This window comes from Mauremys mutica, chromosome 8 (assembly GCF_020497125.1).
Source record: "Mauremys mutica isolate MM-2020 ecotype Southern chromosome 8, ASM2049712v1, whole genome shotgun sequence".
In the NCBI taxonomy this organism is placed as follows: domain Eukaryota; kingdom Metazoa; phylum Chordata; order Testudines; family Geoemydidae; genus Mauremys; species Mauremys mutica.
In genome coordinates this window covers 1,750,780-1,776,158 of record NC_059079.1, presented here as the reverse complement: position 1 = coordinate 1,776,158, position 25,379 = coordinate 1,750,780, and the positions used below count along the sequence as shown (strand labels likewise).

General features: G+C 47.1%; 1 protein-coding gene across 1 annotated transcript in view; it reads right to left on the bottom strand.

Annotated features, from left to right (window-relative positions):
- Window positions 1–25,379, bottom strand: part of ST3GAL3 (ST3 beta-galactoside alpha-2,3-sialyltransferase 3) — a 364,281-nt gene that overhangs the window by 95,453 nt on the left and 243,449 nt on the right. The window contains exons 7-8 of the mRNA XM_045026125.1: window positions 24,864–24,958; window positions 9,618–9,681 (exon numbers count right to left, since the gene is read on the bottom strand). Of these exons, the coding sequence (XP_044882060.1) occupies window positions 9,618–9,681; window positions 24,864–24,958 (159 nt within the window). The remainder of the gene's footprint in view (window positions 1–9,617; window positions 9,682–24,863; window positions 24,959–25,379) is intronic.

Below are 25,379 nucleotides of genomic sequence, written 5' to 3'. Positions count from 1 at the left end.
CCGGACCTTCTGAAGTGGGAGGGCAGCGGCTCAAGTGTGTTCTCTACAGAGGAATTCTGGGAGAGCCAGCCAAAATGCTCTCTCTTGGGTATCCTCACCACACCCGCTCCCCAACATAAGAGGTGCCTTCAAAGCTATAGCACATGGCTGAGATTTTAAAAACATACATCAGTCCAAAGAGAAGACCCAGCGCCAGAACTATAACAGGGGAAGGGGGATTAGGTGAGCCAACTTTTGATATCACCAAGAGTTCGCTTCGCTGCAACCACCTCCTAACACAACTGTATGGGAAACCCATCCCCCGCCGAGCTTAGCTGTTGTTCGTGAAGACTGGGCCTGAAGCGAATGTCCTGGCTTGGGTTAAAGAACTGAGGCTTGACCTGCTGACAGGCCTGTTAGGGGGAGACTTGCACAGAATTAACAAATACAGCGCCCAAGGAATACTCAGGAACTGCTTCCAAGCACAGCTAAAAAGATATTAGAGAACAACAAGAACCGAGCCTCTCAGCACAACCAAGGCGCGTATTAATGAAAGCCAGAAATCCCGCTATTCCAGCTGTGAAAGCTTCTGGCAGGGTCAGTTTCTTTGAACATCTCTAAGCAGCTAATGTGGGGCTGGAACACAGACAGGAAGCCCAATTTAGGGCCAACTTCTCCTTTGAAATAGCCCTAAAAACAATCAGCCAACCAGCAAGAGCTAAGTCATGGACTAGTGGGAGAAGGCAGATTTTAATGTAATTAGGGTTTTTTTTAAATTAAAACCATCCTTTTGGGTTTGTTTTTTGTTTTGGAGCCATCAGGAATCAAGCTGTGCAAAACTCAGCATGTGAGGTATAAGCCATCTTCGTTACTCACTGCTGCCTTTCCCACTTCCCTCATGCTGTTTGCATCTAGTCTTAGAATAGGGACATAGGACTGGAGGGGAGCTCCTGGGTCATCGAGTCTAGTCACCTGCTATATCAGGCAACCCCGTCATATCATCCCTTCCCATTCATAAACTTATCTAGATCCACCTTAAAACTAGTTCGGTTGTTTGTTACCCCCCTCCCCCGCTACTCTCACTAGGAGGCTACTCCAGCCTTTAGATAGCCCCTGCCCCGAATAGCATGCTAGGTCTTTGACACAGCACCAAGCACAATGGGGTCCTGGCTGGCACCGAGGCGGCTCCCAGCGGCCCCAATAACAAGGTGAGTATGGGGATCTGGCATACCACGAATGGCACCAAGGCACTGCCACTGGAGTGGGAGAAGATCCTAAAAGGGCTTTAAAGACTGGCATTGCTGGAAAGTCATGATACATCACAGGATAAAAGCAGTAGGCAAGGGTAGAGCTGTGCAGAGCTTTGATGGGAGGACCAGAATCTTAAACTGGACATGCTGACCAAGGGAGAGCAAGCTGGAGAGATGTGGCAAGGAGAATGATATGGTTGGATTAATTGGCAATTAAGATAATTTTGGCCACTGTATTTTGGAGTGTCTGGAGAATGCAATATAGATGTCACAGAGGGCAGAGAGGAGGTGATAGTTACACCTGTCAAGGCAGACACTTACCCAGGGTATGAACAAGAGCCTTAGACAATGGGACAGAAAGCAAAGAATATATTTTCTAAATGATGTGGAGAAAGCAGTGGCAGGACTTGGTGGTAATAGCCCTCACATGAGGCAAGAAGGAGAGGAAGTAGTCAATTTGATCCCTGTATTAAGAAGAGAGCCTGAGACATAAGCCCTTGTATTAGAGGCCTGGTATGAGGCAGGACCTGCTCACAGAATTTGGCAAGAACAGGGCTGATACTGCAGAAATACACATTCCTAAGACGTGCTAGTTACAGAGTACTTACAGAAACACATCCTGATATTAAGTGGTACCAGAACTTTCTGATATCAAGGATGGTACAAAGACAAACCCCAAGGATAACAGGAAAAACATGGACTCCGCCTAAAAAAATAAGGTCAGGATGACAGTACGGAGAGAGATGTTTTAATCAAACCAACATGTACAGGGTGATGAGTGATAACTAGCCAGGTAAGCAGGCAGTAACTATGTCAGAAGGGCAGTACTAACTTGTTTGTATTGGGGTATAAAATGTATCTGAAAGGAAGTATCTTTGTCTGGCCTAGGGAGGAACGGAAAGTCCTGCCGTTCACTAAGCTGGTCCATTGTTACGGGCATGCATGTATTAGTGGTCCGGTAAAGTCTGCGGAACACTAGTACAGTGCTTCATTGATAATGAACCTAGCTGGGTGTCTTCATCCCTTAACAAATCTTGTGGTCATTGGGCCTATCACCCCTATCCATGTTTGAGGATCCTCTCAAAGAATTCTGAGGCATGATTTCCCTTTACAAAGCCATGTTGGCTCTTCCCCAACATACTGTGTTCATCTCTGCATCTGATAATTCTGTTCTTTGCTACAGTTTGGAATTAATTGATAAACTTAACAGTAACAAGTCACCGGGACCAGATGGCATTCACCCAAGAGTTCTGAAAGAACTCAAATGTGAAATTGCGGAAATATTAACTATGGTTTGTAACCTGTCCTTTAAATCAGCTTTTGTACCCAATGACTGGAAGACAGCTAATGTAATGCCAATATTTAAAAAGGGTTCTAGCAGTGATCTCGGCAATTACAGACCAGTAAGTCTAACGTCAGTACCGGGCAAATTAGTTGAAACAATAGTAAAGAATAAAATTGTCAGACACATAGAAAAACATAAATTGTTGGGCAAAAGTTAACATGGTTTCTGTAAAGGGAAATCGTGTCTTACTAATCTATTAGAGTTCTTTGAAGGGGTCAACAAACATGTGCACAAGGGGGATCCAGTGGACATAGTGTACTTAGATTTCCAGAAAGCCTTTGACAAGGTCCCTCACCAAAGGCTCTTACGTAAATTAATTTGTCATGGGATAAAGGGAAGGTCCTTTCATGGATTGAAAACTGTTTACAAGAGAGGGAACAAAGGGAAGGAATAAAAGGCAAATTTTCAGGATGGAGAGGGGTAACTAGTGGTGTTCCTCATGGGTCAGTCCTAGGACCAATCCTATTCAACTTAATAATAAATGATCTGGAGAAAAGGGTAAAAAGTGAGGTGGCAAAATTAAAAATTAAATTAAATAATTGGAGATATACCAATCTCCTAGAACTGGAAGGGACCCTGAAAGGTCATCGAGTCCAGCCCCCTGCCTTCACTAGCAGGACCAAGTACTGATTTTTGCCCCAGATCCCTAAGTGGCCCCCTGAAGGATTGAACTCACAACCCTGGGTTTAGCAGGCTAATGCTCAAACCACTGAGTTATCCCAAAGTTTGCAGATACTAAACTGCTCAAGATAGTTAAGACCAAAGCAGACTGTGACAAACTTCAAAAAGATCTCACAAAACTAAATGATTGGGCAACAAAATAGTAAATGAAATTTAATGTGGATAAATGTAAAGTAATGCACACTGGAAAAAATAACCCCAACTATACATACAATATGATGGGGGCTAATTTAGCTACAACTAATCAGGAAAGAAATCTTGGAGTCATCATGGATAGTTCTCTGAAGACATCCACGCAGTGTGCAGAGGCGGTCAAAAAAGCAAACAAGATGTTAGGAATCATTAAAAAGGGGACAGAGAATAAGACGGAGAATATATTATTGCCCTTATATAAATCCATGGTACGCCCACATCTCGAATACTGTGTACAGATGTGGTCTCCTCATCTCAAAAAAGATATACTGGCACTAGAAAAAGTTCAGAAAAGGGCAACTAAAATGATTAGGGGTTTAGAGAGGGTCCCATACGAGGAAAGATGAAAGAGGCTAGGACTTTTCAGCTTGGAAAAGAGGAGACTGAGGGGGGATATGATAGAGCAGGGGTAGGCAACCTATGGCACGCGTGCCGAAGGCAGCACTTGAGCTGATTTTCAGTGGCACTCACACTGCCTGGGTCCAGGCCACCGGTCCGGGGGGCTCTGCATTTTAATTTAATTTTAAATGATGCTTCTTAAACATTTTAAAAACCTTATTTACTTTGCATACAAAATAGTTTAGTGATATATTGTAGACTTACAGAAAGAGACCTTCTAAAAATGTTAAAATGTATTACTGGCACGCGAAACCTTAAATTAGAGTGAATAAATCAAGACTCGGCACAGCACTTCTGAAAGGTTGCCGACCCTTGTGATAGAGGTCTATAAAATCATGAGTGGTGTGGAGAAAGTGAATAAGGAAAAGTTATTTACTTGTTCCCATAATACAAGAACTAGGGGCCACCAAATGAAATTAATGGGCAGCAGGTTTAAAACAAATAAAAGAAAGTTCTTCTTCGCACAGTCAGTCTGTGGAACTTGTTGCCTGAGGAGGTTGTGAAGGCTAGGACTATAACAGTGTTTAAAAGAGAACTGGATAAATTCATGGAGGTTAAGTCCATTAATGGCTATTAGTCAGGCTGGGTAAGGAATGGTGTCCCTAGCCTCTGTCTGTCAGAGGGTGGAGATGGATGGCAGGAGAGAGATCACTTGATCATTACCTGCTAGGTTCACTCCCTCTGGGGCACCTGGCATTGGCCACTGTCGGCAGACAGGATACTGTGCTGGATGGACCCAGTATGGCCGTTCTTATGTACAGTTTCAACCAATTTGCCTGGTACTGAAGTCAGGCGTACCAGCCTGTAATTGCCACGATCACCTCTGGAACCTTTTTTTTTGGCATCACATTAGGTATCTGCCAGTCATCTGATACAGGAGCTGATTTAAGCAATAGGTTACATATCAGTTGGTTCTGTAAGTTCATATTTGGGTTCCCTTCAGAAGTCTTGGGTGATACCATCTGCTCGGGATAACATGACTTTTTAAACATATTAATTAGTTCCAAAACCTCTTCCATTTACAGCTCAATCTGGGGCACTTCCTCAGATTGGTGACCTAAGAACAGTGGTTCTCAAACTGTGGGTTGGGACCCCAAAGTGGGTCAGGACACCATTTAATGGGGTTCCAGGGCCAGCATTAGACTTGCTGGGACCAGGGGCAGAAGCTGAAGCCCAAGATCCACTCCCACCTGGGGCCGCGGGGCCCGGGCTGCAGCCCCCTCTCCCCCCAATCCGGGACAGCAGGGCCCGGGCTCTGCCCCAGTCCCCCTCCTCCCGGGGTCATGGAGTAACTTTGCTGTCAGAAGGGGGTTGCTGTGCAATGAAGTTTGAGAAACGCTGCCGAACAAGAATGGCTCAGGTTTTGGACTCTCACTCACATCTTCTACAATGAAGACTGATGCACAGAATTCATTTAACTTTTCGCAATGGCCTTGTCTTCCCTGAGTGCTCCTTTAGCACCTAGACTGTCCAGTGGCCCACTGGTTGTTTGGCAGGATTCCTACATGTGATATATTAAAAAAAAAATTGCTGTTAGTTTTTGTGTCTTTTGCTAGTTGCTCTTCAAATTCTTTCTGGGCCTGCCTAACTATACTTTTGCATTTGACGTGCCAGGATTTAGGCTCCTTTCTATTTGCCTCAGTAGGATCTGACTGCCAATTTTTAAAAGGTGTCTTTTTGACCATGATCAAGTCATCTCTTAACCTTCTCTTGGATAAACTAAGTAGATTAAGCTCCTCAAGTGTCTCACTCTCAGGCAGATTTTCCATACCTTGAATCAGTCTTATAGCTCTTTTCTGAACTCATTCTATTTTTCAACATCTTTTTTGAAGTGCTGAAATAGTAACAGTCTCACTGGTGCCACGTGAGGAGTAATGCCACCTGCCTACTACTCAATATCCTCCTGCTGAGGCAACCCAGAATCGCATTTGCTCTTTTAGCTACACCATCACGCTGGAAGCTCATGTTCAAATGAGTCCCGTTTACAAGCAATCTGGAGCAGCCTTTATAACTGACCTGTCCACATCATTATTTACCACTCCACCCATTTGTGTTATCTGCAAGTTTTACCAGTCTTGATTTTCTATTTTCTTCCATATCACTAATGAAAATGTTGAACAACATTGGGGCAAGAACAGATTCCGGCAGGGCCACACTAAAAACACATCTACTAGATAATGATTTCCCATTTATAATTAATTTTTGAAATCCCTCATTTAATTAGCTTTTAATCCATATAATATGGTCTACGTTTATCTTGTATAGTGATACTCTTTTTAGAGCAGGATGTCATTTGGACTAAGTCAAATGCCTTACAGAAGTCTAACTACACAACTTTATCAATCAAACTTGTAATCTCATAAAAAATACCAAATTTGCTTGACAAGATTCATTTCCCATAAAACCCATGTTAATTTGCACTAGTTGAGATACCATCTTTTTAGTGATTCTATTCCATATTAAACTTTCCATGATTTTGCCCAGAACTGATGTCATTTCATTTACCCTTTTAAAATAATGCTGCAACAGTAGCTTTTCCAGCTCTCTAGAGTTGATGAAGTAACCCAGTGACTTGCTTTCCTTTGATCCCATTCAGTCACATTGTTCAAGAAACAGGTGAGGAAAATGAGATGTGATTATATTACCCTAACTACTTACTAGAGTCCGTTGTCTTAAATTAATGCCTATTTCCTTGATAACACATCTAACGTAGAATCAGAGGCTGCACGTGGATTTTAGAGAACTCTGAAATACTGGCTCTTAAACCAGAAGTTTTGGTCTCAGGGAAAAACTTCCTAAAGAAGTTTCTAATGAACGCAGGCAGAGACATAACAACATGCTCAACAGTCTCAAAAAGCTGCCAAGGTTCGGACTCAAAATCATAGGCCATGGATGCTGCTCAGGTTAAAGGGCCACAGCATGTCACCTCGAGCCACCCAATTACTGTGACATAAGTCTGCCTGCAAAGCCTCTGACCTGCAAAAGAGCACTAGTCTTGTGGCACATGTGCACTTCACCCTCTTTAGTGTGTCCGTTCAGCTCAAACTGAGCTGGAATTACAAACTTAATCCTCAACACCTTTTGAAATATTGCTTCCCCAAAGGAGCAGTGCAAGCCGTGCACTACTTGAGATCATTCCCGAGTGGGTGAGATCAGTTTGGGGAGGATTAGAACAACTGTTTGAGCCCCAGGTGTGAGCCAAAAAACCCCTCTGCAGAACCCGGTAATTTTCTAAACACATGATTTCTTAAAAGGGGGCTATATCTCAAGAGCCCCTTTCTCAAAGAACTCCAAATTGGACACTAACCCTGCCCACCCCACACTCCCATGAGGCACAGGAAATTTCAGGATAATCTGAGTCTGCAGATTTTAGATCCAGATGTGCATTTTAGAGCACCTAGAATAGTCATATTTTAAACAGTAAGCAATTCTCCACCTTAACTACTGCAGAGCTACTGCTCTGGAAGCAACAAAGCAGAGGCGAGTGGGGAGGCAGCTGACAGCTGCAGAGATATCAGGAATGCTGATGAGTTTGGTGGTCATGGAAAGTCTGACTGGAAGCTCAGAAGGGGTCAGGAGGCAAAAAATGAATTGGTCAGAAAGCAAGAACTTTGTTAGTGGGAGATCAAAGTGGGAGAATGTTCAGTAAAGAACAGGGCTAAGGTTTTCAAAAGCTCCTAAGCCACCTAAGAGCTTCTGAAAAAATTTACCCTAGGTCCAGAAATTAACACTTAGTGAGGGAGTTAATCAAAGAGCAAGTCATGCCTGACTAACCTGATTGCCTTCTATGAGGAGATAACTGGCTCTGGGGATATGGGGAAAGTGGTGGATGTGATATATCTTGACTTTAGCAAAGCTTTTGATACGGTCTCCCACAGTATTCTTGGCAGCAAGTTAAAGTATGGGCTGGATGAATGGACTATAAGGTGGATAGAAAGCCAGCTAAATTGTCAAGTTCAATGGGTAGTGATCATAGACTGTCAGGGTTGGAAGGGACCTCAGGAGGTATCCAGTCCAACCCCCTGCTCAAAGCAGGACTACTCCCCAGACAGATTTTTGCCCCAGATCCCTAAATGGCCCCCTCAAGGATTGAACTCATAACCCTGGGTTTAGCAGGCCAATGCTCAAATCACTGAGCTATCCCTCCCCCCAATGGTTTGATGTCTAGTTGGCAGCCAGTATCAAGCAGAATGGCCCCAAGGGTCGGTCCTGGGGCCAGTTTTCTCAACATCTTCATTAATGATCTAGATGATGGGATGGATTGCACCCTCAGCAAGTTCACGGATGATATTAAGATGGGGGGAGAAGTAGAAAGCTGGAGAGTAGGGATAGGGTCTGGAGTGACCTAGGCAAATTGGAGGATTGGGCTAAAAGAAATCTAATGAGGTTCAACAAGGACAAGTGCAGAGCCCTGCACTTAGGATGGAAGAATCCCATGCACCACTACAGGCTGGGGACCGACTAGCTAAGTGGCAGTTCTGCAGAAAAGGTCCTGGGGATTATAGCGGACAAGAAGCTGGATATGAGTCAGCAGTGTGCCCTTGTTGCCAAGAAGGCTAATGGTATATTGGGCGGCATTAGTAGGAGCATTGCCAGCAGATCGAGGGAAGTGATTATTCCCCTCTATTCGGCACTGGTGAGGGCACAGCTGGAGTATTGCGTCCAGTTTTGCCCCCCCTCCCCCCAGAAAAGGATGTGGACAAATTGGAGAGAGTCCAGCGGAAGGCAATGAAAATGATTAGGGGGCGATGGAGCACATGACTTACGAGGAGAGGCTGAGGGAACTGGAATTATTTAGTCTGCAGAAGAGAAGAGTGAGGGGGGATTTGATAGCAGCCTTCAGCTACCTGAAGGGGGGTTCCAAAGAGGATGGAGCTTGGCTGTTCTCAGTGGTGGCAGATGACAGAACAAGGAGCAGTGTTCTCAAGTTGCAGTGGGGGAGGTCTAGGTTGGATATTAGGAAACACTATTTCACAAGGAGGGTGATGAAGCACTGGAATGGGTTCCCTAGGGAGGTGGTGGAATCTCCATCCTTACAGATTTTTAAGGCCCAGCTTCACAAAGCCCTGGCTGGGATGATTTAGTTGGGTTTGGTCCTGCTTTGAGCAGAGGGTGGGACTAGATACCTCCTGAGGTCTCTTCCAACCCTGATAGTCTATGATTCAAGGCTGAAGGTCAAACAAGGGGAGAAGGCTCAGGATGCAAGAGGGTAAAGGATCAGACAGCTGATCATAAACATGCCAAGGATTTTCCAGAACAAGCTCTATGATAGGACCAGAAAGTCTGAAGGAGCTTGTTCTGAATACACAAATCTGCATTATACCAGCTCAAGCCTTCAAGTCCCCATAAAAGTTCCTACATCCATCTTATCACCAACTCAACCACTGTAGTCACACCTACCAGCTTTAAGAGTGATATATTAGTGAACTGTTCTTGTCGGAACAAGCTGCACCCCTTTTCTTTTGTTTGAATAAACCTTTGCGTGATTTGGTTGTGTTGCCAGTACATTGCTGGGGGATGAGGGGAGGGTGTAGCTATGCAATGGTACGCGTTACTTTTGTGCTTTTAGAAGCAAACAATTAGGAAGCAGTCAAAATGTAAATGTACCCTTTGTATGTTTGAGCTAACAAAGCTCCCGGAGTTCACTAGAATGAGAACTCTATTCTCAGCTCCTGACCTATGTCCAAAGCACCGGCAATTCCTGGGATGTTTAGGAAATGTGATGAAGTGTCACTATTTGCTCCTTCTGCTTCAGAAGGGTCTCACCTTACCTGTCAAGGGCTGGAGTGAGGCGATACTCTTTGGTTGCTGACAGGATGGCTTTTATCAGATTATCTGGGGAGAAAGGAAAGAAGGCATTAGAAAGGTCAGACCATTTCAAACAAGTTTTCACCTTTAATGAAGATTATGTGCAAGGTGGAGTAAGTCAGGGAGTCTACGAGTGCAACTTACACGCCGAGGACCTGACAGTAAGTGTCCGTTAGGAGCAGCGGCAACCCACTGAACTTTACCTGTTCCTATATCCTCCTAGTAGCTGCTCTAAGTCTAGACTCTCAGGGTGTGAGATACTTGAACTCAAGGGGATCTCATGTGCCACATTCAGAGGTGATGTGTAAGTTACACGTTGCTGATAAGGGGATACGAGTGTGAATAAGCAAGTCTAACACAGTCTAAATTGGTGTCTCATCCATGTTGAAGGAGCCAGAAGAAAGTGCAAGTTACACCAACTGAGAATTCATGCCACAAACTGTAAAAGCAGAGTTATTCCCATCCCCCTACAAAGGCATTGTAATGTTAAAAAAAAATTCACTGAAGTGAAATCTAACAACCACTCAAACACTAACATGAATGGGTGCCTAATGGAGATTGTCTACTACAGGGGGATCAGAATTGCATTTGGCACATTTAGGGGAGATACCCGCTAGTATCTGATTCTTAGAGTCATTCTCAAGCTCAAGCAAGATCATGGCAGAATGATCCTTGCAGCCCAGCCTGGCTACATCTAAATGTGCATCTAAAGGTTAGGAAGTGATTATTCCCCTCTAGTCAGCATTGGTGAGGCCACATCTGGAGTACTGTGTCCAGTTTTGGGCCCCCCACTACAGAAAGGATGTGAACAAATTGGAGAGTCCAGTGAAGGGCAACAAAAATGATCAGGGGCCTGGGGCACATGACTTATGAGGAGAGGCTGAGGGAACTGGGGTTGTTTAGTCTGCAGAAGAGAAGAGTGAGGGGGGATTTGATAGCTTCTTTCAACTACCTGAAAGGGGGTTCCAAAGAGAATGGATCTAGACTCTTCTCAGTGGTACCAGATTACAGAACAAGGAGTAATGGTCTCAAGTTGCAGTGGGGGAGGTCTAGGTTGGATATTAGGAAAACCTATTTCAGCAGGAGGGTGGTGAAGCACTGGAATGGATTCCCTAGGGAGGTGGTGGAGTCTCCTTCCTTAGAGGTTTTTAAGGTCAGGCTTGACAAAACCCTGGCTGGGATTATTTAGTTTGCAACTGGCCCTGCTTTGAGCAGGGGGTTGGACTAGATGACTTCCTAAGTTCTCTTCCAACCCTAATCTTCTATGATTCTATAATGGTCATTCCCATGACGAACCTCATCACATGGAAGTAGGCTTCCTATAAATCGAGGGCAGAATATCAGTCTCCCAGGCACAAGGAGGGGATAATCTTAGCCAAGGATACCATAAAGAACCTTATCTTCTTGATGTATTTGTTGAGCTTCCAAAGGTCTAGGATGGTTCTGAGCTTTGGGTATTAGAAAATAAGGGGAATAACCCCCCCCTACTCCCCAGTATAGAAATGGAACTTCTGCTATGGTTCCCAAGCAATGTAGGGTCTGCACATCTCATCTTTGTAAAGACTTGTGACAGGGGTTGCTGAAGAGGGAGTGGCTAGGGAGGTGGGAGGATAGAAAGACAACGTAGGATATCCTGATTCTGCCGTGCTTATCTCCCATGTGGCCAAGGTGACGGACTGCCAGGCACCCAGGAAATAGGATATCCTGTCCTGGAAAGGTGGGGAAGGGTAGCAAGGTCTAGGCTGGGTAGTATGTTGTCCTTGACACAAAAGAGTCAAATTGGCTTCTTCAGGTCCTGACAATGCTGAGATGAAGAGACTGAGGAAGCAGAAGGGAGCGGTCTCCTCCTCTGGGACCTCTGCCACCTCTTAGACTGGGCAGTCTGATGAAAGGGGCATTATTGCTGCCTAGACTGGTATTAGGGATGACACTTTGTTCTCTTCACCACTGGAGTATAAAGGTCCCAGGATTTCAAACCTGCTGTCAAGTCCCATAGCGTGTACAATGCCTCACCTGTTTTAGATGAGAACAAGGCACATCCCTCGAAGGCGAGGGCCTCGGTGGTTTGTTGCATGTCCATCGGAATCCCCAAGGACTGCAAACAGGAGGAACTGTGCAGAATCACCACCATCGCTATAGCCCTGGCTGCGGAATCTGCTGTGTCTAAAGCAGCCGGCAGAGTGGATCGAGAGATGAGGCAGCCCTCAGCAACAAGTGACTGACATTGTTCTCTCAAGCCTTCCCGCAGCTTGCTTACAAACTGAGATATTGCCTCGCACTTCGAGAAGCAATACCTCTACAACAGAGTGTGGTGATTGGCAATGTGGTGTTCTAAACTGCCGTAGAATAAATTTTCCACAGAACAGGTTGAGAGTTTTTCCATCTTTGTCTTTGGGGGTAGACTTAGCCTGGGCCTGCTGGGTCTTCTCATTCAGTGTGACCACATCTCAAAAGAGCCAGGTGTGGGATGCAGACCATGCTGTGTAAACCCTGGAAATGGAACCTGGTATTGACATTTGGTTTGTTTGGCCACGGGAGGAATGGATTTGCCAGAGAGTTTTGAACAGGTGTATTATGGCCTTGTTAATAGGCAGGGCTACCTTTCCCACCACTGGGGGACAGAGAATGTTGATCAGATGGTGGATATTCTCCTCAGTTAGCTCCACCTGACTGCCCAGAGAGGCTGCCATTCTCCGTGGAGCTCCCGATCTGTCTTGAAGTCATCGAGTACCGAGGATGCTGCTGCTGGTACAATGGCCTCATCAGCTGATGAGGTGGATACCTGAAGGAGAGGCAAAAGTTACCAGGGCAGACTGCAAATCCAGAGCAGGCTGAGGTAAGTTCTGAGCTTGACAGTCCAAAGGTGGATTAGCTCCCACCATCACAGATCTCAGCACTGTCTGGAGAAGTGTCTCTCCTGGGGGAACTATGTGTCTGAGGTATAGTGATGGAGACATGAATCCTGGAAGCATCCCCCGGGTATCCAATAGGGCAATGGAGGGGTCTGGTAAGGTACCAGTCCCCAGGCATGTCTGGTCCAGGTGTCCTGACCCCTCGCTGAAGTCTTCTCAAACCCACATGGGTGGGAGCAAGAACAAGATTGGGAGGAAGCTCTTAACTCTCAGTCACAACACCCGCCATAGCCTGCCTCAGAGTCTGATGAATTGGAGTATTCTGAGAGCCGGGGTGGTGTGACACTGGGTGGGGTCCTCAGTGACCAAGATATAGACTGATGTCAGGGGAAGTGTGCATGACTTTCTAGCCACCCATAACATGCAGAGAATGTGGTCCCTGACCAGAAGTGGAAGGAGGCAGTATCAAGCCCAACGCTGGTGACCCTGAATTAGAACATACAGGTGCTGTCTCAGCAGCTGTGCCGGTGCCAGATGAGGGACTTCACCCTGAATCAGTGGTGACAAAACAAGATGCTGGCCACAGCATAAGCTTTGGGAGTAGTCAGTACAGACACACATGACTGTGAGCAGGGAGAACTGCTCCGTTGCTGCTGGAGAGGTAACCAGTCTCGATGGTCCCTGGAAGGGAACAGGAATCGATGGCTCAGGTTCCTCTATACAAGCCGGAGGGTGCACTCTACCATTCGTACCAGAATGACCAGCTGTAGAGGAGTCCTGGGGTCTGGACTCAGAAGAGCCCAATATTAATTTCTTCTTGTGCATCTGAGGCTGGGCCTGCTCTGAAGCCATGGGCCTGGAATGAGATTGTTGCAGACAGGGCTCTCCTGTGGCTCTTGTCTGCAGGCAAAGCTGGGGGAAGCAGTCAAAGAATGACCCTGGGATGACCGAGAGGCTTCTGATGCCAGTGCAAGGGCAGCTTCCATGAGGATGTAAGTGAGACGCTCCTTCCTCCCCTGCCTGCATTTGAAACAGGACAAATGGGGCACCTGTCTCCACTGTGACCCTCGCTTAAGCCCTGAGACAGTGAGAATGAGAGTCACTGACAGGCAAAGGTTTCTGCAGCCTGAGCAAGGTTTAAAATGCAGAGACCTTGGCACAGGCTCCCCGGTACTGGGCAGGGCCTGGAGGGCTTGCTGACTGGAAAAAAACTAAAAAGAACTAAACTAAACTAAAGATTTTAAAAGCCTCGAGTGATGAAAAGGACAGACGACAAGAAGGGAACAAATGCTCCGATCACTGACCACAGACGGTAAGGAACAGAAGGAGTGGTGGGGCAACTCTGCTATTTATCCTCTCACTTTAGAGCACGAGGAGCTCGGCTTTGGGCAGGACTGCGCCAGCACCGGTGCAGAGCACACGCATGCCCCGACAGTGTTATGGACACACAGGAAACAGTGGATTCTGGGAGATTTTGGAGGCCAAGCTAGACTGTGGGAAAGTGGTGGCAGGGCTATCTGAACTATTCTAAGGCCGTCCACACTGGCACTAAAATGGTGCCAACTGGAGCAGTTTCTACTAAACCTGCTGAAAGCAAGTCTAATCCAAACTGGAGTTGATATGCACACACCCCACTCCGAGCACTTGTGTGTGGATGGGACGCTAGCCTGACCACAAGATATTTAGCATGGAAAGTTTCTCAAATGTAGACAAGGCCCAAGAAGGACGCTTGATCTACTTGAATTCAACCCAGCAAGGAACGGGGACTCGCAGACTGGAGCAGTGCAAGGGCACACGTGGAGGATCTGTTCCTGGTTACCCTTGTGTATTCATTTGGTGAAGGGCTTTAGCTGCCTCTGCCCCTTGCTTTAATATTGGGCTATTTAAAAAAAAAAAAGAATGATGGGAGCAGGAGCTACACGTATGGGAAGATTCCCTAGCACTTTCCATTTAACTCTTGTCCCACGGGCAGCATCACCACACAGCTCTCTCCGGCCCCTGCCAACATTCCTCTGAAGGCGAGTTCATGCTCCAAAACCCATTCAGTGCTTGGCCTCTCTCCTCAGCCTGCCAACAAAAGGACCCGCACGTATTAACCGCTCGAATGGTTTTGTGAAGCACACACCTTCCCACTGGGAACCCGACTCAAATCATCAAATTGGTTTCACACAGGTCACCAAACAGCATCTGATGGTCACAGCTTTCAGCAACTCCCATGAAACGTGGACAGTCAAACGCCAGGGCAGCTTCGAGGAAATTACTCAGTATCAACCCCCTTCTTCCAGCTACAGCCAGTCAATTATACTCCCAATGGCCTGCACAATGCAACTGTGCTTAGGGATGCTGTGGATGTTTGCAGACTCCTGGGAGTGCAACACGTCATAGTGGGTACATCCCTCATGAGCACCTCTACTCACAGATAATAGGAGCCTGGGCCCTTCAAATGCCTTTGCTGGAAACATTTCCATGCCACGTGTGTCCATGCGATGCTGCATCTCCCAGACGCCTCATAAACTAGCTTCTTCCTTTCTTAAAAGCTTAAGCTCCCCCGACCCCTTAGCCGTCTTGTTTGCTCGACGGCCTCTGACTCACCTCCCAAGGAAGCCAGAGATGCACCTCTGCTCCTGCCAGCATGGGGATGCAGAGGCTGCTGCGTGACACCAGGGGAGCGAGAATGAAGAAACACAGGAACAGCCCTTTGGACCAGCTGCATTTGTTTATGAAGCCCGATTACTCATCCCTCACTTCCCTCTGGCACTACTCAAGGAATCTCCCCTCTACCTCCCTGGAGCTCCCTGCCCCTCCACTGAGCTACACACGAGTCATGTGTCATTGCCAAACAATGCAATGATTCTGCAGCCGAGCCTCTGCATCCTTTGAAGGCCAGGGCACAGTCACTGTACCCAAAGCCATCTCAGCAAGCTCCCTGCATTTCCAGGCCAGGCTAGAAGCTGCTCCATCCTGGCTAGATATTATCTAAGAACCCTGTGTTGCTGTGATATATTCTGCCAGATTTTGTCTCCAGATATCAGAAGATTCAAAAGCAGGGCAGCATTGCAGTTTCTCTGGACTTGACTTCGGGTTGACCTTGAAGTTTGCAGGCTTCTGGAAAAAGCTAAAAGTAAATAGTAAGGAAACAGGCAGGCAATGACCACACAGAGAGAACCAGCCCAAGTCTGACTAACATTTCCATCGAGGTTATTTAAGTGGAAAGGCAGAAAACTTCACTGCTGCATCAGCAAGACTGACCAGTGAACTTCAGCAATCTTTATTATTGGGTCAGTGAGAAGCGGAACATTTCTGACCCAGTAGGGGTCACCTATGGCTCTCCCAGGTGCCAGTTTCTGTCTTGGCAGTGAGTGATTCAGGCCTTTCCTGCACTCTTTTCAGGTAAAGCGGCTAAGAGAATTTGCAGTATGTCCCCGTCAGTCAAGTTCCTGAATGAACAGCAAGTCCCGGTGCCAGTAGTGCTAACCTCAGAGCATTCAGATGTCATGAGTTAAGCTCCAAAAATTATGAGATTACCTTAAAAATAAAAATAATGAGATTTTTAGACTAGCCACTGGGTTCTCTGTTTGCCTTGTAGCATCATGTGACCCCGAAACCATATCCACCACATCTCAATGTCTGACCTCCTCTCATCCCTCTAAGGCCCACAAAAGCATCAGGAGGTTACATTTCCCTGGGGGAGACACAACTCCTAAAAGTCAGCAGGAGAGTGTGAGAGTTTCTCTCTCCTGAGCAGACTGAAAAGGGGGGGAAATTATCTACGTCTTAGTCACTCAGAGACACATCCGTGAGGAATTTTAATTCAGAGCTCACAAGTCATTTGATTAGATTGGTGCTGGAACTAGGGCTGCGGGGATTGCTGCTGCATCCCCTGGCTTGAAGTGGTTTCCATTATATACAGGGTTTATAGTTTGGTTCAATGGCTCTCAGCACCCCATAGTTGATTAACTATGGACTCAGGGTTTGAGACCTCACCCAAGAGCTGGTCCCTGCTCTTTCTGATGGTTGTTCAGAAAAATCTCATCAGGTTTAGAGAAGCCCACTACTGAGTGAGGCACCAGACTTGACTGAAATAGGGGACTCCACAAAGGGATTCTCCTCTTCTCCAGAGGTTGTTCAGGGAGATCTATTGTTTTAACCCCGACAGTCACAAAATAACCTCACCTTGGAGTCCTTGTTTAGTAATCAAAAGCCACTGCCTGTACTCCAGTAGAATCCTCGGCTTCTTGCCCTCAACTTATTCATTTAAAAGTTTCCTTTCTTGTGGCCATATCCACTAGCTGAACTGGGGAAAGAGCAACTTTTACCACATGGAAATCTGCATGAAATAAGCAATTCCCAGCTTTGGTCCAAAGAAAAATTCTAATTTGGTGGTTAACTCAGAATTTTGCCTGAACCAATCATCAGAGAAGGACAAACAACTATGTGTTAGCAGCTAACATGGCTCACAATCCCAGGTTCTTCTGGGACAGAACTAAAGATGTCAAATCCTTGCATTGCTTTTTTGTTAGTTAGAGGGGATTCAAGCAGGGCCAAAATGCTTGATCTGGGACAGACAGCAGTGCAACAGAACCTGCCCAGCCAATAAATATAAAAAAGACACCCCCCCTACCCAGCTGGAGAGGTGAGAGAAACAGGGAAGAGAGACCTGGCTAGGAGATGGCCCTCCCAAAAGCCTGGTAAGTTTCCTGCATGCACCACTGTAACTTCCAGGGAGGCACATGGTCCTGGGGAGGGGGAAGAAATATTTTGGTCCATTGTAAATTTTGGTTTTGATGTCAAAACATGATTCATGCCAGGAAGCCAGAGGTGGAGGAGACAGTGCTATGCCACTCGAGTGTGTGGCAAAGGAAAGGGGAGCCAGCTTTTCCAATGGGGCGCTGCTGGGCTAGCTCTAACCTGCCCTTGCATTCTCTGCGTGTTCCTGCACTGCAAAGAAAAGCCCCGGCCGGCCCATGCCGGCTGACCTGGGCTCGCGGGGCTCAGGTTAAGGGGCTATTTCACTGCAGTGCAGCTCTGGGACTCTCCCGCCTCGCAAGGTCCTAGAACAGGGGTCCCCAACACGGTGCCCGCGTGGAGCATCTGCCGAAATGCCGCCAAATTTTTGCGGCATTTCAGCGGTGACGCCTCTCGATGACGCCGCTTGTCAGCAGCAAGCAACATCGAGAGGCATCGCCGCCGAAATGCCGCAGAAATTTGGCGGCATTTCGGCGGATGCTCCACCACCACCATGGTCCTTCGTCTGGCGGGTTGGGGAGCACTGTTCTAGAAGCTGGGCTTCAGTCTGAGCCCAGCAGCCTGCACAGCAATGAAAGGGCCTCGCAGCCTGAGTCACTGGCACGGGCCAGCCGCGGGAGTCTAATGGATGTGTAGACAAACCCTGTATTTCCACTGAGCGAGCAGAGCTTTCTAAGTCAGATAAAAAACAGAAAGTAGCTGGGCAGCTCTGAACCCAGAGTTCCTCCCAGATGCACTGACACACCAAGGAAAACATCCAAACATACAGTCAGCACAAGAACGACAATTAACTGTTGCAGAAGACAGCAATTAGGCTGTGTGCCCAGGCAAAGCCTTAGATTTCTTTGCCACACAATCTGTCACTAATTCCGGTTGTCACTCTTGTCACGGGGAGGGAGCAAGTCCCCTTCTTATTGCTGTATTTTACATTAAACAAAACCAAGATGCATCAAGATGAACTTCCCATTTCCTTATTACAGCTGAAAAAAACCCACACTTTTTAGATCTCCGAGCGGAATGCAAATTCTGGGATGGTGACAGGACCGTCCCGCCCAGTGGAACAGATATCACCTCAAAAGGCAAGCAGATTTCAGTGCCAGCAAAGCAGGCCTTCTGCATAAAAAAAGCTCTGGAGGAAACAAAGCTAATTGAAGAGCGGCAATTACTGCTAAACAATGACACGATTCCTGGCTAAATACACGGAGGAGAGATTAACACATTACATTTTGTTTGTTTAGTTTTTAAGCCAAAAGCATTTGACAGAGTGTAAACTGAAGTCCAGCAAAGAACCTGTTAACTCTCCCTTTCTCACATCAGAGACCACGGACAGATACTAGCCACATTTCTCCGCTTAATCACTTTTTATACGACAAATGCTATTCATTGAGATTTCCAAAAATAGCTAGGGAGTCCTCCGATCTTGCTCATTGTCCCTCTATACTCCAGATAACCCAGCTGAGAGAGGTGGATTCCTCTAGTGTTACTAGTCTCACTGAAAAAACAACAAGGAATCCTTGTGGCACCTAAATTTGTTAGTCTCTAAGGTGCCACAAAAATTCCTCGTTTTTGCTGACACAGACTAAGACGGCTACCACTCTGAAACTAGTCTCTCTGGTGCTGTAAGCCCTTTTGCACTGTTTGTTCACTGAAGAATCCTGCCCATAAAGCAGTGCACATGTCAGAGAAACCCCAGAGGGCCCTTGACACTGCATGCACACGCAGCCCTGTATAACCTTCCATGCCAACAGAGGAGTGCTGCCAGAAACTTGTACAAAGAGAAAAGAAGAAATTTCAACTGAAAAACCCGCAAAGAGTTAAACTGCTCAGGATTCCTGGAACCATCCTACTCTGTGCTGTGATCGCCTTGTTCTCATAAAATAAGCCCCGGGGCTGAACTCAGTGCTTGGTGGGAAACAGCCTTAAGGGAAAACCTAGACACTGTATAAAACCAATGAGGAATCCAGTGGCACCTTAAAGACTAACAGATTTATTTGGGCATAAGCTTTTATGGTAAAAACCCCACTTCTTCAGATGTATGGAGTGAAAATGACAGATGCAGGCATAGATACAGGCATAGATCTGTAATTTTCACTCCATGCATCTGAAGATGTGGGGTTTTTACCCACAAAAGCTTATGCCCAAGTAAATCTGTTAGTCTTTAAGGTGCCACGGACTCCTTATTGTTTTTGTGGATACAGACTAACATGGCTACCCCCTGATATTAGACACTGTATAGGAAATGGTGATGGTTCTTCTGTCGGTGGCACTTTAGGGTACATCTACCAAGCAATAAAAAAACGGCAGCACCAAGTCTCAAAGCCCGGGTCGATTGACTCGGGCTTGCAGGGTTCAGGCTTGGGCTGGAACTCAGGAGCTGAGACTCTGACACCTCACGGGGTTTCAGATCTCAGGCTCCAGCCCGAGCGTCTACCCTGCAATTTTTAGCCCCATGCGCCAAGTCTCATGAGCTTGAATCAGCAGCCCCAGGCCAACCGCAGCCATGCCACTGTCTTTCATTGAAGTGTAGACATACTGAACCAACACTATAACACAGAGGGTGCAGTGCCGCTGGAGGTGTCGGCACTTGGGGTTATCGGAGTTCCTAGGACACTCTGTGTCAGAGTAAGAGTTTCGGTATCCTGGGCTATTCTAATGTGGATAATTTCATTCTGCTGCCTCCAATCACCGTAGCACTTTCAATTAGATAGTATATCCTTCACTTCCTGTCCCAGAACAGCTGCCACCTTTCACCTCTGAGGTGGGGGAAGTACATTTATATAAACACAAGGCCAATTAAGGAGAAATTATTCAACAGAATTTAAATATACACAAATTCTTGATCTCTTGGATGGTTCATCAGGGATCTGAGTCTGTGACTGCAACAGACTGGAAACGCTGTCACTTGCAATTATGCATCCTATTTCCAGGCTTTAGCCAAGTCACTACAAGGAGGCAGCAAATTTCACAATGGAACTAAAATGCACATTTTTAACAGCAAGTGTAACCAAACATTGGACCAGATTACCCAGGGCATGGCAAATTCTCCAGCACTTGGAGTCTTTTCATCACGATTGGTTTACCTTCTAGTTCAGCCACAAATTATTAGTCTAAAAGCAGGAATCACTGGGTGAAATCTAGGGCCCGTGTTATGCAGAAATAGGGTTGCCAACTTTTTAAGTTCTGAAAACCAACCCCCTCCCACCCCATCTCTTCCCCCAGAGGCCCCGCCCCTGCCCCTCCTCTTCCCCCAAAGCCTCGCCCCTGCTCCGCCTCTTCCCTTGAGGCCCTGCTCCCCACTCACTCTTCTCTCCCCCCCCAATCACTCGCTGCTCTCCCATTTCCTCATCCCTCAATCCTCTCCACCCCAGCTGGGTTCCCTCTGCTCCAGGCTAGAATGGGAGCTGCAGCCTGATATGGCGCCTGCTGCCTGCCCACCCATGAGATGCAGGTAGGAAGGGCCCCAGCTGACTAGGGGCTGGTGTGGGTTGATGATCTGGCACACCCTCCCACCTGCAGTAACCAGACTTTTGGTATTGGGTCACATGGACATGGCCAGGTCCTCTTTTCGACTGGATTTTCCGGGCGAAAACTGGACATCTGGCAACCCTAAGCAGAAGATTAGACTAGATGATCATGATGGTCCCTTCTGGTCTTAAAACCTATGACTGGACACATTTGCTCAGAAATGCAAGATATCTACCTTCTCGGGAACCATACATACAGGGAGAGGGATCCCAGGTTGGGATGTAAACAGGTGTCCTGGCTGTGTGTGATCAGATGTAACTAGACCACCACCCCTAAAAGTAGCTGAGAAGTATATTTGTCTCAGACAGTTTGAGGGACTTTGGTCTGTCTCTATCACGGTCAGGATCTTTGCCTAGCAGAGGTGCCAGAGAGATTTCTCCACAATGCTGTCTATTTCCAATGACTTGTTTGAAAGAACTGGGAGCTCATTGTTCAGCAAAGCTCTCCACATGACTTTCAACTGTTTACCTCAGGTGGAAAAGTTCTTGTCTACTACCTCCTGCTCCAGGGACTATTCATGGCGAGTCTACTACTGAGCAGCTTATCCTGTTTGCAAGTGTTTCTCTCTTACCTAGCAGGTAACTGATCCCAGGAAAGTTTGCACTGCAAGCTGCCAAGCCTGCAGGGATTCCTGGCAGGGTAGGTGGGCACCCAATGCCTCACTGCTTGATTATGAAGAACATATGATGGGCCTCACTGTCTGGCTCACAGCCACACCCAGTCTCTGAAGGTCCTCACCTATTCAGGGCTACACTCACCTTGGGGACCTTTATGTGCAGCTGTTCTTCTCAACGTGACTCAGCACATTGGCTGTGAAATCCCTCCTCATAGGCCAATGGCCAAATTAAGAAGTGAAGCGCTGAGGAAAGGGGGATCTTACTGGTGCAGCTACGTGGAGGTCTCTGCAATGGAGTGTGTAAAGTGAATGTTTCACATCTGGAGCTGGAGCTGTCTTTACAGTGAGGTTTCTCACAGAAAATTAGGATTCCTCCTGAACTGTGTCAGAATAATCAACATGCTGCCTCCTCTTGATGTGATAGCGTGTAAAGACCTTGTAACACTGGCCTGTGCCTTTCTGACCCAATTCTGGCCTTTGACTCAATTTATACAGACATGTTACCCTGTAAACAGGACTCTGCAAGATCGCAGGGCCGCACAGAGGATTCAGGGGGCCTGGGGCAAAGCAATTTCATGGGCCCCTTCCATAAAAAAAAGTTGCAATACTATAGAATCCCTGTATTCTCGTGGGGGCCTGGGGCAAATTGCCCCACTTGCCCCTCCCCCCCCCTCCCCCCCGGGCGGCCCTGCAAGATCGCTCCTGCCTGGAACCCTAATGAATAAACCAGAGACTAGGTGAAACAGGGCCCCGCTACCGGTTTCACTTCAAAGACACAAGCACTGAACAAAAGGCCATGAATTCAAAAGCCCTTCGGAGTTCAAAGCCTGGAACACAGAAAGCAGCTTCAATAATACAAGGTAGAATGGGAGGGTTCTGCCTGAAAAACTGCTGATTCCATTGCATCGTTACCTTAAGTAATTAGATCAGAGTGTAACTATTGGGTAGGAATCTCCAGGAATGCCTTGAGTAGTAGGTCAGCAAACCCTTGCTGTAACATCACTTCACAAAACTCCCGCACGTGGACTAGACCATGATGAGATTCACAAGTCCTCAATAAAACCTTTCCGACCTCAGCCTAGCTGGAGCTGGTGCCAATAAACACCCAACACCTTTCACAAGGTACATCTTGTAGGGAAATTCCAACTCTCAGCATTAAGGGGCTTCCTACCACACCGAACAGAACCCCACCCCATCCGTTTCAAGGTACGCATATCTCCTCCTAATTTCCTGAGCTACCCAGTCTGCTCTGTCTTTCCCACGCACAGCACAGCTCTGACAGTCTTCAGCTTGCACAAGCACGGTGCCTGCCTAGGGCAGTTGTTTGGATATCATTAGACATGCTCTGACTGAAGGCCCTAATGAGGTGCTGATCCCATCATCAAGTCACTCAATTCATCCAGAACGCGTCCCGTGGGATGGCTAGAAAAGCCTGATGCACGAATTCCAAGTGACGTGTGACACAAACGGGGCGCCATTCGCATCGCTGGAGCTCTCCGCCTGTCAGCACGGCCATTAGAAACCCCGCTTTACACAGCTTTATAACTCATCCCTCCCACACACAGAAATTGCTCTAGACTGAAACTTGGCACAAAGTTTAGTCCCAGGAGGGCATTAAAAAAAACCCATTCAGCTGTTTCTGTCCCATTGCTTCAGCTCTCAGCCATTTAAACAATGGCAATTTCCCATTTCTCTTCTTCACTGAGGAAATCCAATAAAAAACACCAGATTTACATAACACTGGTGGTGACACAAGCTGGCAGCAGCCAGGAAACCCAGAGCAAAGCTGCCAAAGCTACTCAGTCATTCCCCTCTGGCAACTTTCTCCACTTGGATTCAGTTTTGCAAAATGAGTTTTATTAGGCCTGGCTGCAGTCATGTGTAATCTTCAAACCTCATCCCCAGCCCGGTCAGGATGCCTGCCCCTGCCCTTGTACGCCTGCTTAAAGCAAAGATCCCCTCTCTTGTGCTTGATGTAGCATTTCCACTTGTGCTTCCACTGTGGCTTCTAATGCCCTTTGCAGCAACCCCTTCTGGCTGAGTTACCCAGCAGCAATCACTCTCTCACTGAGCTGGGAGGGAACCAGAGGGGAGAAGGTCTACACTGCCAGACAGGAGAACTTGCTCAATAAAGTCTGAGCTTTGATCAGAGACTTTTTGTTCCTACTGCTGCCACGTTCAGCTAACTGAACCTGCCTCCAAGGCTCGACCAAGACACAGGCACTCAAGGACCATGCCTAAGACCCCCCCAGTTCGCGGTTACATCAGAATCTAATCTAAAGCTTTAACTTTAAGCAGGAAAAAAGAAGTTTCTAGCCCTCAAAGTTGTGAAAAAACTTGAAAATGTGACCCACATGTAAGTGATGCAGCAACATCTGCCTGGGTCTGCCGACAATCTGAAATGAGAGCTCAGAGATGTGAACTGCTCCATTCATGTCGATGGAGTGTTAATCCTGAGATCCACTGCTCGGGGGTGGGGGAGACGACACACGACACGATGCACACCAGCACCTCACCGGCAGAGAACTGTGGCATGGAAGGAGAAGAAGAATGAAAGCAGGCCTCTTCCACTCACCCAAGCAGGCACACACCTTGGCTGCAGGGGTAGTTAATTGTCCACGCTTCCCTGCTGCCATGCCTGCCTTTCTCAGGAAGGAGGACGGGAGCTACCCTGCCACCAGCACTCCAAATGGTTGGGCAGGGCCATGGAAATGGACCCGTACCCCTACCCCACCATCATCACCATGTTATGATGTGCCCAAGGCCCCAGTTTGCTTCCGTATAATCTGCCCTGCCTTATCTCCAACAAGGAAATTTCAGACCAGATTACTACCCCACAGAGAGAAGCGCCCTTCTCATTGCATTCAGTATATTCTACCACTGGTGTCACAGCTCCAAATATCACAGCCACAGGAATAAAAGCTAATGATAAGGGTCACATTTTCTGTTTTTCTTATACTAAGCCCATCACTGTGGTATCTGAGTGAGTTTTTGGAGTCCATTGTGGATCCTCAGGGAACCCACAAGTAGGCTAACGATGTAGGCAGTACTACACGCACTACTCGCCCTTCTGCCAATGGCCAATTAGAATGATTTTCAAATCAGTTTGGTGCTTGAAGGGGCATTTCAGTTGCTGCTGCCAGCCAAATTACTACAAACCAGCATCCTTAGTGACACTGGAATAGTGTCTATACTAGTAGAGTGCTCTGCAGAACACTGGCACTGCTACACTCGGATTCTCACTGGGGTCTTAACTGTGCTCGCAAAGGCCAGTTTCTGGGGCACAAGCTCTGGCTGTGCCGTGCTGGTCTCTCCGAGCATGCATACGTACTCCGTATTCAAACTGGAAAGAAACCACAGCACAACAGATCAAAACACTCTGCATTTACAAAGGAAAACAAAATTACAGGGCCAATTTCCTGACTCCACAACCATATCTGCTCTCTCACTGACATACAGTCCCATCATACCTTGTCCTTTAATTCCAAAGGGAGGCATAAAGTCCCTGATCCGTGCCCACTTTTTGAAGGAATCATCCAAGAACATTGGTGCTGGCTTGGAGAACCTGAAAAACAAAACAAGAGACACACAAATGTGAACCAGGGGAGGAATAACTTTCTGTAGGAGGCTCCAGGGACTCACTGCCCAAGTGCTGATTGCAAACGCTCAGGAGGAAAACAACAGCAGGTCTACTGTGAGGTTTTATTACTACCTTGGAATCCGCCCACAGAGGAACCAAGGGTGGCACTTCACAAACCTGCAACTCACTTCCCACTCAGCGGGTTAAAAAGCCCTCCCAGGTGAGCTTAGTTACAGCAAGGCAGGAAACTCTCAGAGACGCCAGAAAAAGACGGTTACTCACCTTTGTAACTGTTGTTCTTCGAGATGTGTTGCTCATGTCCATTCCAATTAGGTGTGCGCGCGCCGCATGCACGTTCGTTGGAAGATTTTTACCCTAGCAACACTCGGTGGGTTGGGTTGGCTGG